General features: G+C 40.0%; 1 protein-coding gene across 2 annotated transcripts; it reads right to left on the reverse strand.

Moving 5' to 3' along the window:
• Positions 1-1,953: 1,953 nt before the first annotated feature.
• On the reverse strand, positions 1,954-11,339 carry LOC103555794 (binder of sperm protein homolog 1). 2 transcript variants are annotated; one of them, XM_070633106.1, is made up of 5 exons: positions 11,219-11,339; positions 6,156-6,176; positions 4,909-4,938; positions 2,947-3,078; positions 1,954-2,574 (listed from the first exon to the last, which is right to left on the reverse strand). In XM_070633106.1, exons 1-5 carry the CDS (start codon positions 11,289-11,291, stop codon positions 2,432-2,434), a joined length of 399 nt encoding a protein of 132 aa, XP_070489207.1. In that variant the 5' UTR covers positions 11,292-11,339; the 3' UTR covers positions 1,954-2,431. The 2 variants fall into 2 exon arrangements, with proteins under 2 accessions (XP_070489207.1, XP_008525787.2); XM_008527565.2 differs by lacking the exon at positions 11,219-11,339 and adding an exon at positions 8,707-9,096 and having other exon boundaries at positions 6,156-6,222.
• Between the last annotated feature and the right edge of the window lie 5,011 nt (positions 11,340-16,350).

Here is a 16,350-nt window from a genome sequence, read left to right on the forward strand (position 1 = left end):
TGTGTGTCTTTGCGGTTTGTCAGACCACAAACAGGAACAATAAGTCACACGAAAGAAAGCCCGGGAGGAGGAAGGGAAACCCTTCAAGATGTCTAATCTTCGCTTTGGTATAGCAAATGAGAAGCCGCATCATGTTAATATTTGTGCAAGGCAGTGGAAAACTGCAGTAAACAGGGCTGTTGTTCTGCTGGAGGACAATCAATAAATGTAATCATTAATAATAAATGTTATAATTAATAAATGTAATAAATGAGCACATGCCCATGATTGAGACACACCATTTTCTGATAGGTATGTTTTCTGCATCCCGGGATAGAATTCAATTTTATAACTCTTAGTACCTTTTCTTTACATTATTAATTTTTAAAAATTGTGGCTATACCATGTATCATAAAATTTGCCATTTTAACCATTTTTAAGTGTATAATTAATTCAGTGGCATTACTTACATTCACAATGTGCAGCCATCACCACCATCTATTTCCGAAGCTTTTCAATCAGCCTAAAAAGATCCTCTGTACCCGTTAAGCAACAAATCCCCATTCTCCCCTCCTCCCAGCCACTGGTAACCTCCACTCTCTGTCTCTATGAATTTGCCTATTCTAGATGGTTCCTATAAATGGAATCATACAAAACTTCTTCCTTTTGGTCTGGCTCAGTGTAATGTTGTCAGTGCATCCATGTTGTAGAATGTATCAGCTCCATTACTTTTTATGGCTGCATAATATTCCATTGTATGGATCTACTGCATTTGGTTCATCCACACCTCTGTTGACAGACACTGAGATTGTTTCCTCCTCTGGGCTACTGTGAACACCGCTGAAAAGAACATGGACATAGAAGAATTCTTTCAAGTCCCTGCTTTCCATTCGTTTGGGTATATGCCTAGGAGTGGAATTTCTGGGTCATGTGGTAATTCTACGTTTAGCTTTTTTATCTTATCATCTGTTTACATTATAAAAGTCATAGCCACATAACTCTTTGAAAATGAGTTAATCCACTGGATTCATAGTTTCTGAAGATAGTGACAATAATATTTACCTCATGGGGTTGTCATGGAGATTAATGATGATGTGTGTAAATCACACAGCATAGTATCTGTCATAAACTATAAACTATAATTGTGGAGACATAAAATTTGCTTATTTCCTGAATGGCTCTGGGAAACTCTGACCCCACCATGGAGTAAATGGCTATGTACTGTACCATGGACATGGCTTCCTTCAGCCTCCCCACCCTGGTTCCTGTGGTTCATATCTGAGCTGCTTTGAGCCTCACTGCAACACTTTCCCCCATCGATACTGTCAACTTAAAAAGCAAATTTCCCTGTTATTTTATCTCAAAAGGAGTTTATTTATGATATAGTCCAAAGAATTGCAATTCAGTAAGTGCATGCTATGGCAAACCATAGGCAAATCCAGAGAACAAAGGAGGGGAGCTGCTTTTATAGAGAAAAAGGGGGAGGGGGCGGGGCTGTTCTAAAGGAAAGTCTATTGGGGGAAAGTAACAGTTCAGGGTGGAAACGGCTTCTCATTGGCTGAGCTGTGGGGTTTCTCATTGGCTGAGCTGCAGCATTTCTCATTGGCTGAGCTGCAGTGTTTCTCATTGGCTGAGCTGCAGTGTTTCTCATTGGCTGAGCTGCGGTGTTTCTCATTGGCTGAGCTGCAGCGTTTCTCATTGGCTGAGCTGCAGCACTTCTCATTGGCTAAGCTGTTGCCAGGTGGGGAGAGAAATCTTCCTTCAGTAGTAAAGTGGTTTCACTTCTTGTCCAAGATGCAAGGGTCCTTTGGTGTAACTGACCATGTGTGATAGGGCCTGAGAGCTCCCCCTACAGGCCTTCCTGACTCCAAGTTAGTTAAGATTTCTTTGATTAATTTCCACAGCCTACCTCAGGTCCCACTTCAGTTACAACTTTTCTTTTTCTGTTTTAAAAATAATTCTTTATTAAGGCAATGCATTTTAATAGACTTTATTTTTTAGAGCAGTTTTAGGTTCACAGCAAAAGAAGATACAGAGATTTCACACATACCCACTGCCCCCACACTCAGACAGCCTCCTCCATTGTCAGCATCTCCTCCCCTCCCAGAGTGGTACATTTTTTACAGTCGACGAACTGACACTGACACATCATTATCACCCAAAGTCCGTCCACTTTTTTTTTTTTTTTTTAACAAAGGGGCCTAATTTTACACAGTTAGCGAGTAAAAATGCTGAGGCTACAGTATAGGTTTCCATATCAAAACCTCCTAAACCATAATCCATAAACAAAACCCCAAGTTATTTCCAGCCAGATCACCTTTAACTCATATCTCGGGGGGGGGGGGGACTCTTTTAATGAGGGTCCTACCCCCTCCTTTTCCAACAGAAGCTGAAGATTCCTTCCCATGAGAACGATTAAACCCTTCATCCCCTCTCTCAAGAAATCCCACTATCACTCACAATATTTCCAAATCTTGTCCTTATTATAATTCTGGGTCAGTGAACACCAGTATTTCCCAAACGCATCCCCATCTTCAGTACATTCCCAGTAGATCATGCGTCTGTACCAGAAGGGGAACACACATTTTGCAAAGTCTACAGAGAAGAAAGAAGCAATCAGAATAAAAGATCTTTCTATTTTGTATCTCCTCTTCACCATAGCGTGCATACATGCTTCCCGCTCAGCACCATGTGCTCTGCTCTCATCCGCCCAAAGCGTAAGGGAGGATTATTGGTGAGGGACTGAAGCTATGCTGAAAGGTTTCTTTTCAACACAGTGTGGTTGAAGCACTCAGAATATATCTTTGGTGCAATGTGATTTTCATACTCTCAGAGAACTGCACCTATTGTATTTTCACAATTTAATTGACTGGATTTCCTTTTCAGAACTCTCTTGTGGATCTCACCAAACCTCAGCCCTGGCAACCAGAATTATCACCTCGAGGTATTCAGAGGCAAAACACCCACCTTCTTCAGAACAATACTTCCAATATCCTTGGTAGGTCTCATTTAAGGAGCACCACTTGTGTTTGGCCTTGAACATGACACAGTCATAGAACTTTGCATTTCTATAGTAGAATGGAAAGACACACTTGCCATCTAGAGAGAACAAAAATTCTTCATTGTCTTTGGGAGTGTTAGTTGACATGTCACAAAATTACTTTCCTCCTCTTGGTGGTTGCGCTCTGAAATCAGAGCCACTGCCTATGGCTCCACTGAACGTTACTGAGTCACGTGATAGTGGAGCTGTTGGCCCTCTTTTAATAAAGGGATTTGGTTTTATTCCCCTTACTCCTGTCCCACTTTTTTCCTGGTATAAACAGTCTTGAAATTTTGCTTAGCATTTGCCCCCACTTCCAGAAATGTACCCTAAGCTGAGACACAGAAATGTGGGCATTTATCTATTAAACATTTTCCCCCCGTATCTCTTTTCTTCAACCTCTTCCACCATCACACACACATGCAAAAATGCATGTAGCCTGGTTTGTATCTTTCCACACTTTTCCCCATGCCCATATGGATCTATCCATCTAGATATCTATCTAGATAGATAGATAGATATGGATGTGTGTATATATATATATATGTACACACACACATATCCATCAATACAACATATATAATCATACAATGTATATGTAATCATATGTATTATATATATAACATATAATACATATAAAAATATATATATGTCCCTCACAGGCACACATACACAGATTTTTGCTCCCTCCCCAAATGAATCATACTTTATAACCATAACCTTACTTTCTAACTTAACACATCATAGAAATCCTTTTAAACTTATCTTTTTAACCTTTGTCGCTCTAACTCCTCTCTACTGCTGATTCATCTTCTGTGACATGGATTTTGTCATAATTTATTCGATACTTCCCATATTCGGATTTTTTCCCTCTGTAAATCAAGCTGCAGCAAACATTCCATGCATGTAAATCCTAATGGAAGCAACTGTTCGTACAGAATAGAATCCCAAAAGCAAGGGTCTTGGGTTAAAGTATACATGAATTTTTAACATTGATGGGTATTGCTTTCTCAAGAAAATGGCAATTCATTTTTTCCACCAATATGTTCTTTTACCTGGATTTTCACCAGCATGAAGCATTTATGCACTTTTTAAATGTTTACCTTTATAACAGATGATGCCAGTCCTGCTTTAAAAGACATCCTGGTCCTTAGAGCGTAACTGTATTTTCCTCTTAAATTAAATGATTTTATTTCTTTTGTATTTAAAGTTTGATTCAACAGGCATTTAGTTTTGTATATGACGCAAGAGGGGAGTGCAACTTTATTATCTTCCAAGTAGATTTTCAATAATGACAAATTGAAGATAAAAGAAACCACTTGTGCATTTAAACACCCATACACTTAAAACCATGTATTAGATTCTAATATATCCTGGGATCCATTCTATATTATCTATCAGGTTTCTTGAAATTATTAGAGAAGTAGGATATCATAGTGGTAAAATGAGCAGAGTCTGGAGCCAGCAAGCATCCAAAAAGATTACTTATTATTATTTGACTCTTTCTAGGCTGATATCATGCTGTTTATATTACTATATTCATGTTTTGTCTAAATATCTGATAATATAAGGCGCTTCTCCACCTAAGCACTGTTTTTGTTCATAATATTCCTAATTACTAATGGACGTTTTTTCTATATGAATTTTAAAATCAGTTACTCTCTATCAGATTGGCAGAAATTAAAAAGTAGAAGAATTTAGTGCCAGTCAAAGTTCAGGGTGACTTCTAATTCTCATTTTTCTTTATCTGTTTACAAGATATTTCTATTAAATTTTATGAAAGGAAGAAAAAGAATGTCTTTGCCAGAAAAAAACTTCACTGATCCCCCCATTTTTACAAAATGAAAAGAAACTGTACTTTAACAGTGAAAGTTATCTGATCAACTTACCTTTGATTTCTGGAAAGTGAGTTATAGTTTCTGAAAAATAAAATTTGAAGATGACGTTTATTTCACTATTCTTGTGTCTTCCCATGAAGAACATGGCACGATCTTCTATTTTTTTTAGAAGTTGCTTTACGTTCTTCACTAGGGTTTTATCATGTACTTTAAGTCCTGCACATTTCTTGCTGATTGAACTCCAAAGTGTACCGTTGATGTAAACTAGAAAGATTTCCTTTTCCATCATTGTCTAGTGGTTCTTACCATTATAGAGAAACTATTGACCAGCCACATAGCCAGATTCTCTCATTAAAACTTATAATCTTTACGATTTTTCCTGGGAGTTTTAAAATATTCAGTCATAAAATAATTGTGCCTGGGGGCCGGCCTGGTGGCGCAGCAGTTAAGTGCGCACGTTCCGCTTCGGCGGCCCGGGGTTCGCTGGTTCGGATCCCGGGTGCAGACATGGCACTGCTTGTCAAGCCATGCTGTGGCAGGCGTCCCACATAGAAAGCAGAGGAAGATGGGCATGAATGTTAGCTCAGAGCCAGTCTTCCTCAGCAAAAAGAGGAGGATTGGCAGCAGTTAGCTCAGGGCTAATCTTCCTCAAAAAAAAAAAAAAGTGCCTGTTATTTTCCATAGGCTTATGGGTTATTTCCTTTTGGTGATATCACAGAAGTTAGAGCCCCCACCCCCTGATCATGTTAACTAGTATTGGTCACAATAGATACCTCTGTGCTTTCCTGGTTTTAGTTGGAATGACATTCAAGTTAAGGATGTTCATTTCATCCCATGGTTAATAGCGGTCCAAAAAAATAGAAATCAACCATTAAGGGAATTTTAAAATAAAATACAGCTTTATAATATCATGCAGGCATTAACAAAGATGAGCACATAAATAGATATGAAAACATTTTTACTTCACTTTTAGGTGACAAAAGGCACTTTCTATTTCATTATGTTCTGTAAGACTCTATTTTTGCAAAAACAAATCACTTATGAAGTTGCATGTAATATTTGATCACACAAAAATATTAATAATAAAATTGACGGTAAAATTATGATTTCTCTCTTCTTTTTCCTTAAGTATTTTTAACATGGAACATACTTTATCTAATATACAAGGACATAAAATAGTAGTTTTTCATTTAAAAGTATGATTTCTTACCAGGAAAAGAAGTATAGTATTCAATGATTTAACATTTTATTGAAAAATTTAAAAAGAAATTCTAATAAAAGAATTTTGATCAACTCACCTACATATGAGGAGTCTTCATCTGAAAAACACAATTTTAAACAAATATTTATTTCACTAGATTTAGCCTTTAAAACAAAATAAAAGTAAAATATTTTACCAAATTCTGTTCTAGTAAGAATAATAATATTTTGAAGGCAATGGATCAAAATTTACATGGAGCTTATTTTCAGTAGCGTGATTGTGGGTGATTTCTAATTTTTCCTTTTGCTTTAACTGTCTTTTCCAAATATTGTTAATGAATAGAAACAATTAAAATTATTTTTAAAATGAAAACAGTTCAACAGGCAAAATCAAATGATTTACTTTTTCCACACTTTGCCACAAAATAAACCATATTATAGCAGGATAAATATGTTTTTTCATTTCACCATCCTTTTCTGTTTTATTTTGTTTTATTCTATTTCTTTTTCATACTATCTGGAAGGTAAGATTTGAAGCAACACTTTCTTAACCATCCTAGGCTTTTAAAATGAGATCAAATTTATTTTAGAAATTTAGAAATCTGTTAAAGAAAGGTTTGTGCAGTTCAGCTTCCTAGGTTTGTTGTGAAGATTAAAGGAAAACTTGTGTCAGACTCTGCACAGTACACAACAGAGAGAAAATACTTGGTACATGGTAGCAATTTTATTGCAATGATAAGATTCTTCTTCTAACAATTATCATTATTATTTTCTCCCCTACCAAATTGAAGACTCATTCAAGTTTGCAACAGATTTTCACAAACCATAGAAAACTTATATCCGCTAAAAATGGCTTCAGAATTCAAGTTTAGGAGCCTTTGGTATCCAGCAAATATTGAAGTTACAAGAAATGTCAAAGAAAGTGCTAAGGCATCTCATGATAAATGGATTGTCCGTCGTTCACGGATCTCCAACTGCTCTTCTCAAAGATCAGAACACAGGGAGGTGTATATTTGCCTGTAAATTTTGAACAGGCAACCTGTAAAAAACACGAAACTTGTTTTTTCTAGGAGGGGGAAAAATGACAAAGAGGGCAGTGAAAGAATCATTACAAGAATGAAGGATGCCAGTAGGAGGACACATTCAGAATATAAATTGACAGTCAGAGACATGGCTAAAGAAATACGGTTTCTCAGAATCTTTATCTTAAATCTCAGTTGTCACTAGTTAGCTGGGTGACTTTGGGCGCATGACTCAGCCTCTCTGTGCCTCAGATTCTGTTCTATAAAATGAGGGCAATAATTGCACCTACCTCATGCGATTGTAATGAGAAACAGATGTATTATGCATGTATAGTACTTAGAACAGTGCTTGGAACAAAGAAAGCACGTAAGAACTTATAGCTGCTATTGCTATCAACAACGTTATAACTACTGAAATATCATCCACACCTTCATCCTCATCATTATGGTTAACCATCGCATCATTTCATCACATGGTGTGTCACTAGTAAGATTTAGGTCAGTCTTCGGGAAAGACTTAGTGGTGTTTCCAACAGAGAACCCCATATATTTTTAAGTTTTGTCATCTCTTCTCACTGACACCTGAATTCTACTATTAGAAATTCATGCCTTTGGAGTTACCACCTTCCAAATGGAAATCTCTTTCTCTAGGAGAGAAAAATAAAGATGATACCACTGGTCTGTGTAGGAAATGCAAATGCACGGAGCATCTGCTATGGACTGAGCGCTGTGTTGTATTTAACGTATCAAAATAGCTTTGCGAGGCAAGCATTATTTCCATCATCTTACAGACAAAAGGACTAAAGTTCAGCAGAGTTAACTAAGCTCTGTAATATTGCTGAGTGGGTCTGGCAATTCAATTTGAGTTCCCCCTCAGAGGAGAAGTTTCATCGGAATAGAATAGCGCAAACCCCGGCACGGGCTCAACCACTTAGCAACCAGCTGCCCTCAGTTTGCTCAGCTGTAAAATGGGGAGAAAACTTTAGGACGTCAAGTCCACCCCAGATCGAATATTTTAACATTCCTGGAACGAGAGAAACTGCCTGATGACTTTACTCTTTTCCTTAAAGCAGCATTTCTCAACCATTTTCCCTTTATAAGCCACTAAAACTGTAATACTTACTTCTCCACCCTTAATCTTTAAGCATTCATTCTTTTAAACATTTTTTCCTAAAAAAAAAACAAAACAAAACAAAATCCTGACATAATCATAATAGCAAAGAACTGTAGAATGCTCGTGGTGCGTGGTGGGAATGTAAAATGGTCCAACCACCACGGAAAACAGTATGGAGGTTCCTCAAAAAATTAAAAATAGAACTACCATATGATCCAGCAATTCCACTTCTGGGTGTATATTCAAAAGCATTGAAATCAGGAGCTCAGAGAGACGTCAGCACCCCCCTGTTCACTGCAGCATTATTCACAATAGCCAGGATATAGAGACAACCTAAATGTCTGTCGATGGATGAATGGATAAAGCAAATGTGGTATGTGCATACAATGGAATATTATTCAGCCTTAAAAGAGAAGGAAATCCCGCCATAGGTGACAGTATGGACAAACCTCGAGGACACTATGCTAAGTGAAATGAGCCAGACACAGAAGGATGAAAACCACATGATTCTACCTTAGGTGAGGTGCCTGAAACAGTCGACCTCCCTCTGTGAATATTAACTACTAAATCCAAACCTGCAGGCTGCGTCTCCAATAACTGGAATAGTACCTGTAAGAGGACATGCAATACAGTGCTAGAAATAGTCATGAGATGAGGATGACAGCCCCGTTCCGAACTTAATGCATGCCAACACAATCCCAGCAATCCTGGGTGGGGGCGGCAAGAATTACTCCCCTCCTGGGGCCGGCCCGGTGGCACAGCAGTTAAGTTCACACATTCTGCTTCGGCAGACCAGGGTTCACTGATTCGGATCCTGGGTGTGGACCTACACACCGCTTGGCAAGCCATGCTGTGGCAGGCATCCCACATGTAAAGTAGAGGAAGACGGGCACGGATGTTAGCTCAGGGCCAGTCTTCCTCAGCAAAAAAAAAAAAAAAAAAAAAAAGAGGAGGATTGGCAGCAGATCTTAGCTCAGGCCTAATCTTCCTCAAAAAAAAAAAAAAAAAAGAAAAGAATTACTCCCCTCCTGTTTCAGATGTGGGAACTCAGAGCATCTGAGGCCCAGATCCTTGCCTGAGGTCACAGATGAAGCTTGTGTTGGAGGCGAGAGAGAGGCTGAGAGGCCTCAAAGGGAGCTGGACTTCTGAGCCCTTGTCTGGAGGCGAGGCGAGGAGAACTCTCAGCCCTCGGCAGGCGGGGATGCGTGGGAGCTCCGGGCTATCATTCCCTCTCGCCTCCAGAAAATAAAAGAGGCTCTTGCAGTGCAAAATTCACATTTTAGCACAACCCTTTGCTAAAATTTAACCATTGGCCAATGGGCCGTCCCATCCCACAGGAGCCTGAGATGGTAACAGGCGACAGATGACAACCCCAGAACTCTGGATTCACACTGCCTGTCAGGGTCTGCCCACCTGGATAGTCTTCGGTGCAAGGGACCCCCCTCGTGATCCCCGAGTATGCCCCAGTAGCTTTGTAACAGTGGCTACATTCCATCTTGTGCAGGGCAAATTTCTAGTGCTGGAACGAGATCACTCGGCTGAACCCTCTGTGAAGTTTTGCCAGGTCCATCACGTCTCGGGCCCCAGGCCGGGAGTGCAGTCGATTTAGCACGCACGCGCATCGTCTGTTTCCTCTTCTCTTCGCACCAGCCTGTGAACTCACTGAGCCGACAGCCTCATGCATTTCATCTCTGCATCCTGTGCGTCTGGCCGAATCAAAACCTACCATCTTAACTGTTTCTCAAATGCTAAAATGTAATGCTCTTCATGTTCTACTGTCTGCAAAGTCAGAATACCCCTTATGCTTGATGGCATCTTATTATCTGCGGGCCGGGTTGCTGTGCGGGCCGTCGTGCTTACTCCCTGCCCTGAATAGGACGATATTCAAAAGGCCGGCGTCAAGACCTGTAGTATGCACGTCGGTGGCTCCAAAGAAACTCTCAGAGACAACAACGCGACCCTCTTAACCTCTGGGAAGCAGATGCTTATAAGAGGAGAGGGAGATAGACAAGAAGCTATACTTTAGAAGACTCGAAAGCAGACCGACACCACAGCATTGTAAAGACCAGCTAACGCGCCCAGGACCAATGGGTTTTAGTTTTTAGTTCTTTTATGCATTGTTTCAAGAAATGCTGCAATCACTAAGATTCCCCACAGCACTGAGTTAATGCTATGTGGAAAAATGTGACGTCAGGAATTCAGGAGGCCGGATACTGAAACTGGAGAAGTTTCAGGATCACCTTAACCAGCTTCTTTCACTTATATTTCCTTTTTTATGTGTGTCCAAAAGTGGTATCTCATTAAAAATAATGTATGTCCAAGTTAAAAGTTGTTATTTTTCAGTAAGTGTGAAATAAAAATTCTAACTGATAAGAAATCAGTGGTCATAGTGACACGGAGAGTATCTTCTTCTTTTTTAAAAAAAATATTTATCAGAACTGTGTTTGATTTATATTTTTCATGCAAAGATGGCCTGAAGAACGCTTAGAAGTACTACGTGCAAGATTATTATTTTTGCCGTTCCATAAAAACATTGTTTTCATGACGATGTGTAATCCTCATCAAACATAGGAGAAATGCATCCATAAGGAAATTCCTTCTTAGATTGTCACTTTCTAATTGTGGAAGGCAACACAATTTTGGTAAAGGAATAAAATAGACTTTCCAAAAATTAATTTCATTTTCAGCATGTCTACCTAAGGCATTTAAAATATATTAGAGTGAATGGAGACACGTTATCCAGTAACATGACTTCTGCCAATAGAATTTTCCAGTTTACATTCTTATTCTCTCATTTTTACTAGTTGAACCTTCTTATTTTTTTTAAAGGCCTGTCAGTGGATCATGTCTATTAAATGGAAATACTTGAAAAATGGAGAGAATATCTTTCTCTTTCTTAGGGTACATGTAATAAGGGTGATTCTTACCCTCTGCAGCATCTCAGATTTGGTTACATATGGCAGGAGATGTGCAAAACTCAAATTTTTAAATGCCCAACCCCAGACACAGTCACGCTGCTCCTCACCGTCAAATCCAGTACCGGCCATCCTGTGAAGCTGGCAGACCCAAACCAACAGAAGCCCCACGTGCAGGGTCATGCTCCTGCCTCCAGGGACTGGTGGTCAGCTGGCTCATCCTCAGGATTTTATGGCCACAACCACTGTCTCCTCCCTGTCCCCTCCTCCCTGTCCCCTCCTCCCTGTCCCCTCCTCCCTGTCCCCTCCTCTGTCTTTCTTCTAATTCCCTGTCTCCTCCTCCGTCCTTGCCCTTTCTCTCTCGTCTTCAGTCTCTTCCTTCTCTTCTCCCCTTCCTGTGTCTACCGTCCTTTTTCCTTCTCATCTCCCTTCTCCTCCTTCGTCTCCATCTCCTCCTCTTCCTCCCGCTTCCCTCCCTCTCTCTCTCCTCTTCATTCTCCTTTATCCTTCCCCCCCCACCCCCGTCCCAAAGCTGGACCACCTGCCTCCCATAAGAAGACATACTTAGTCAACTGGCATTAAATACAGACAGGGAGTAGAAGAGTTGTGATGAGGAATTTCAGGCTGTTTGCACAACAACAATTATCAAGGACCCCTGAGCAGTCATAGATTTATCCACGTCTTGGACCTTAAGGGTCTTTGAAAGCCAGAGCTGAAGGTCCCCTGGGGAGGCTCAGGGAGGCTGCTTGGAGGAGATTTGCTTCCCCGATACAAGCATCTTTGTGTATCCTCCATGAACCTTCAGTTCGGGCCACTGTGCTCTGGTGGCCCTTGAAGATTTAGCTAATGGGCTGCAGGTGGCTGTGCAGTTCTGAGGAATAGGCAATGCAACACTGATGGTCACTCACATTTCACAACTCTGGAAAGTGAGATTAATCGTGACTCCGGAAACATACCCTATTGTATTCTTAATATTCTTAGATTTGAAAGGATGTCCGCCATTTTGACTCCATTATTTTTATGAGTAAGGTGCGAATTTCTTTTGGAAATAACGGCCAATGAAAGCCCTGACCCCAAATTACAACTGTCAAAATGTCAACAGCTCTCAAATCAGACGCCCTCAACTGCGTTACTTCTGCTGCCCTTGCACAATGTTTTTTTTTTTCCTTTAATGAAATAAAAGCCTAGTCAAGAATTTTAAATAGCTAACCTATCTCTGGGGACAAGTAATTGGAGACCGTTGTTGCTTTCACTTATTTCTAACGTTTCTGCATGCGTGCGCTGCTCCCTACAATCACTTGAGAAAGTTTGTCCCTAAATCTTGGATCTACAGATGTGCCAATAATGCAGTTGGCTTTTAAGGGAAAGTCATTTGAGAATTCCTGTCAGCCTCGCAGCGTTCATTTCTTGTGACCCACTTCAACTGCCTCCCAGGAGTTGAATCTTCACAGCGAGGATCAGGTAAGAAACACTTCCTTCGTCACCCACAGAATTTCTTCACTTCTTCACCACATCTGAACACAAACTACTCTTCTGAAAGACGAGGGCAACCCTGAGAAATCTTCCTCAGTGATCCGGTGAGCCAGGAGGTGCCCTATTGGACATCTTTATTGTTCAAGCAGCCTTCGAACATATAATAGCTGCTCTCCCTTCTTATTTGAAGATCTTTCACCAAACCCAATCAGGCAGTTCTAGAATATGTTCCACAACGTAACAGTTGGGATTTGGCTCACTATCTTTTTGCTATTTTAATTGATTCTTCATGGACACAAAACAAAAGCATGTTGACGTCATACATTTGCAACTCCAAAATCACTCATCTTTGCCTCCACCATCTTTGTTCTACATCAATCACAGTTGTAAGGGTTGTCACCAATTTCCCATTCTGTAAATATTTCCTCAATCAGATTCACTTTGTTATTAGCTGTATGAGAACCAAGAGCCCCTTAGAAAGTGAATGAAGTAGAAGAGAGATTAACTTCTCGTTAGCCCCTCTTGCTGTCAATTTTTACTTTCTTTTCTGTTATTTCTGCATGCCCGAGTGTTGATAAATGAGCTAAGAATTAGCACATCTGATATTGTCAATAAACGTGTTGTATGCTTAGCAGAATCTAATTCAGGGAAAATTTTTGAATCACATATTTTCTAGAACAATGTATCTAAGATTTGCTTGAGCAAATCTCAAAAATCTTCAGCTACTCAAATTTGTTGGCCATTTATAGCAATAACGTAAAAAAATTGTTTAAATTCTTAGCTTCCATAGACTCAAAGGAATATTTTTCTCAAAATATTTTTGTAAAATCTGGCATTTTGAGGTTTGATTAGTGAGAACAACCTGTGTTACAGCATCTCATTTTTCTCTGCCACATTCTTTTCCTTATGTGCTTTATATTTTTTATCATACTTGGAAAAAAGACAGTTTCACTTGGTTAACACTGAGTGGCAAAATTGTCATTATGCCTTTAATTTATGCTCACACCATTGGAAGAATTCTAAAATGGGATTTTTTTTAAAGACTGTTGGCCTAAATGGAATAGGCATAATTCCTAAGGATTTTGTTTAATAGCATGAGTTTGGAATATCAAACAATTATGTAGATACAGATGCAGACATAAACACTTAATCTCTACTATTCTGCCTTGTTTATGATAATTGAAATTTGAAATCAATTTTACTCTGAAGGGATATAATATTCTTCTGAAAGTTAACTAGCTAATTAACTTTAATAATTTTCATATAAATAAAATTCCCTTATTCTATATTTCTTCTTGGAAGTTCTTAACAATTGACTCTTTTCATATGGAATTAATGGCTTTCACAATCACGTTGATTATTGTTGCATTTTGCGTTTGCCTTAACAAATTAGACATCTGGTGTCACTGACATAATTTCTACATATAAAGTACGTAAGATTCACTTGCCGATTATACATAGAATGCATACTCAGATTTAAAGGTGACTATTAACATATTAAAGACAAATTTTAAAGCATGCCTTGTTGCCATTACTGATGTTGTGCATATTAAAATGCATTTTATGCATATTAAAAACAAAAACAGCCTAGATGATCACCAAAAGTCATGGATCAAACAAGTGTTCTGGGATTCCAGAAAACATATTGAATGAGGCAATTGAACTGTCTGGCCAAATGCCAAGGTCAAAGCTGAACACAGATTTTAGTCCAATAACAAGACCAAAACTTCACATTGGCTTCAACTGTCATTTATCTGAACATGAATGCACCTGAGCATTTCTCCTTTTGTTGTTAAATTAAGCCATTCTGCTTTCGCCATCAGCTCCTTTCCTTTGCCTGTGTTTCTACTCTGTTCCTTGCCTTTTTCTTATGATTTGCAGGAATTCCTTGATGATTCTGCAGGTGAGTGCCAAGTCAGTTTTGCATATTGCAAATGCCCGCTCTCCTCTGGTCCTCAGAGCATCTATCTTCTCACTCCTGCTCAGGGAGATGTGAGACGGAGTTGAACTCAGAACCTCCAGGCTTATAGCTCAGCTCTGTCAGTTACCAGTTGGGTGAGCCTGGACAAGTCACTCTGCTCTCTGAACCCTAACTTCCTCTTTCTAAAATAGAAACAGTTTGGCTTATAGGGCTTGTTGGGGAGATTAAATGAGTTAGAGTGGATAAAGGGCTGGCCAGGTGCCAGATCAGTGTCTTTTCCTCTGTGCCACACGAGACAAGGGATTTAGGAAAATTCTATTACATCAAAGGAGGCAGAAAACGTCTCAGGGAAGGTGCTTTGCCTCCGCCTCCTTGGGACCCCACAAGTCCTCTGTCTTGCCTTAGATGTGCCAGCGGCATCCACCGTTGCCCCCGCCAGAGTGTCAAGCGCGTCATTCCCTGGATAACCCTGTCACGTCTCAGCGTATGGGAAACTTGAGGACAAGAGAGTCAGGCCTGTCCTCCCGGAGGTTCCACCCTAAGCAGGAATGGATGGTATCAGGATAGGTGTTTTGGAGTAAAAACCCCAGTTTGAGTTCTAGCAGAGAGGATGGCAGCTCGCTGTGTCTGTGTGTAAACGCGTGGTGCCGGAGGAGACGCCCTGGGAGGACTCATCGCTCCCTTTACAGTGGTGGTTCTAAGGCAGAGGTCGGGGTGCTGAAGTTGTTCAACGTGGACACAGCTTCAGTCATGCGAGACGAATACGTTCTAGAGATCTGCTGTGCAACTTAGAGCCCATAGTTAACCATCCTGTTCATTATACTCGAAAATTTGTTCAGAGGGGAGACCACATGTTGTGTGTTCTTAACACATACACACACACCAAAAGCAAATACACAAACAAAAACCAAGGGACGGGAGGTGAAGGATATGTTTATTTCCATGATTGTGGTGATGGTTTCTCGGGTGTATGCATATCTCCAAACTCATCAAAATGTATACAGTAAACATGTCCGGTTATACCTCAATAAAGCTGTTTAAAAAGATATAAGTGCCAATACGTCCAGGCTGGAGTCTGGGAGTCTATTCTTAAAAGTTCTCCGGTGATTTCAATATACATTCCTGTTTTAAAATAAGGAGTGAGAAAGAAAGAGAGAGCCTGATGGACTAAGAGAGAGAAACAGTGGGAGAGAGGGACAAATGTGTATGCATACATTTATGCACATGTGTGTGTATATGCATCCATATACACGCATATGTATATATACATATCCATAAACGTGTGTGTAGATAGTGAGACATTCAAGTCAGAATGAGACACAGAGAGAGACTGAACACAGCCCAGAGACAGAGAAAGAGAGACGAAGAGGAGGGAAAAGGAGGCGGGACAGAGAGAAAAAGGGAGAGGGGAGAAGGAAGACAGCGCAAGAGAGACTGAGAGAGTGAATCACTAAGATACAGAGAAAGAAGTAGAGACAGAGATAGAGATGAAGAAGACAGGGGAAAGGAGGCTGCCATGTGAGAAAACTAAAACCTCCAAGCCTCTTATTTAAAAACACCCAAGACTGTGAAATGAGAACGTGGCACCAAAGTGACAATAAAACGAGATCCCAAACGCACGGCTTCAAGTCCCACTTTCCCCACCAATATGATGGACAGTTTTTCACAAGCCCCTGAATACGTGCATGCCTCAATTTCCTCATCTGAAAAACCGCAGAGTCCTATTTGGGATCAACCATCATATCTGGGAAATCTCTGTGGTGTCAATCTTGAAAGACACCAAGAGAGGGCTTATGGACTTCTTCAAAAAACTCCATTCTTCAAATGGATACAATTTAAGAACCAGGA

Source organism: Equus przewalskii, chromosome 9, assembly GCF_037783145.1.
Source record: "Equus przewalskii isolate Varuska chromosome 9, EquPr2, whole genome shotgun sequence".
NCBI classification, from domain to species: Eukaryota; Metazoa; Chordata; class Mammalia; order Perissodactyla; family Equidae; genus Equus; species Equus przewalskii.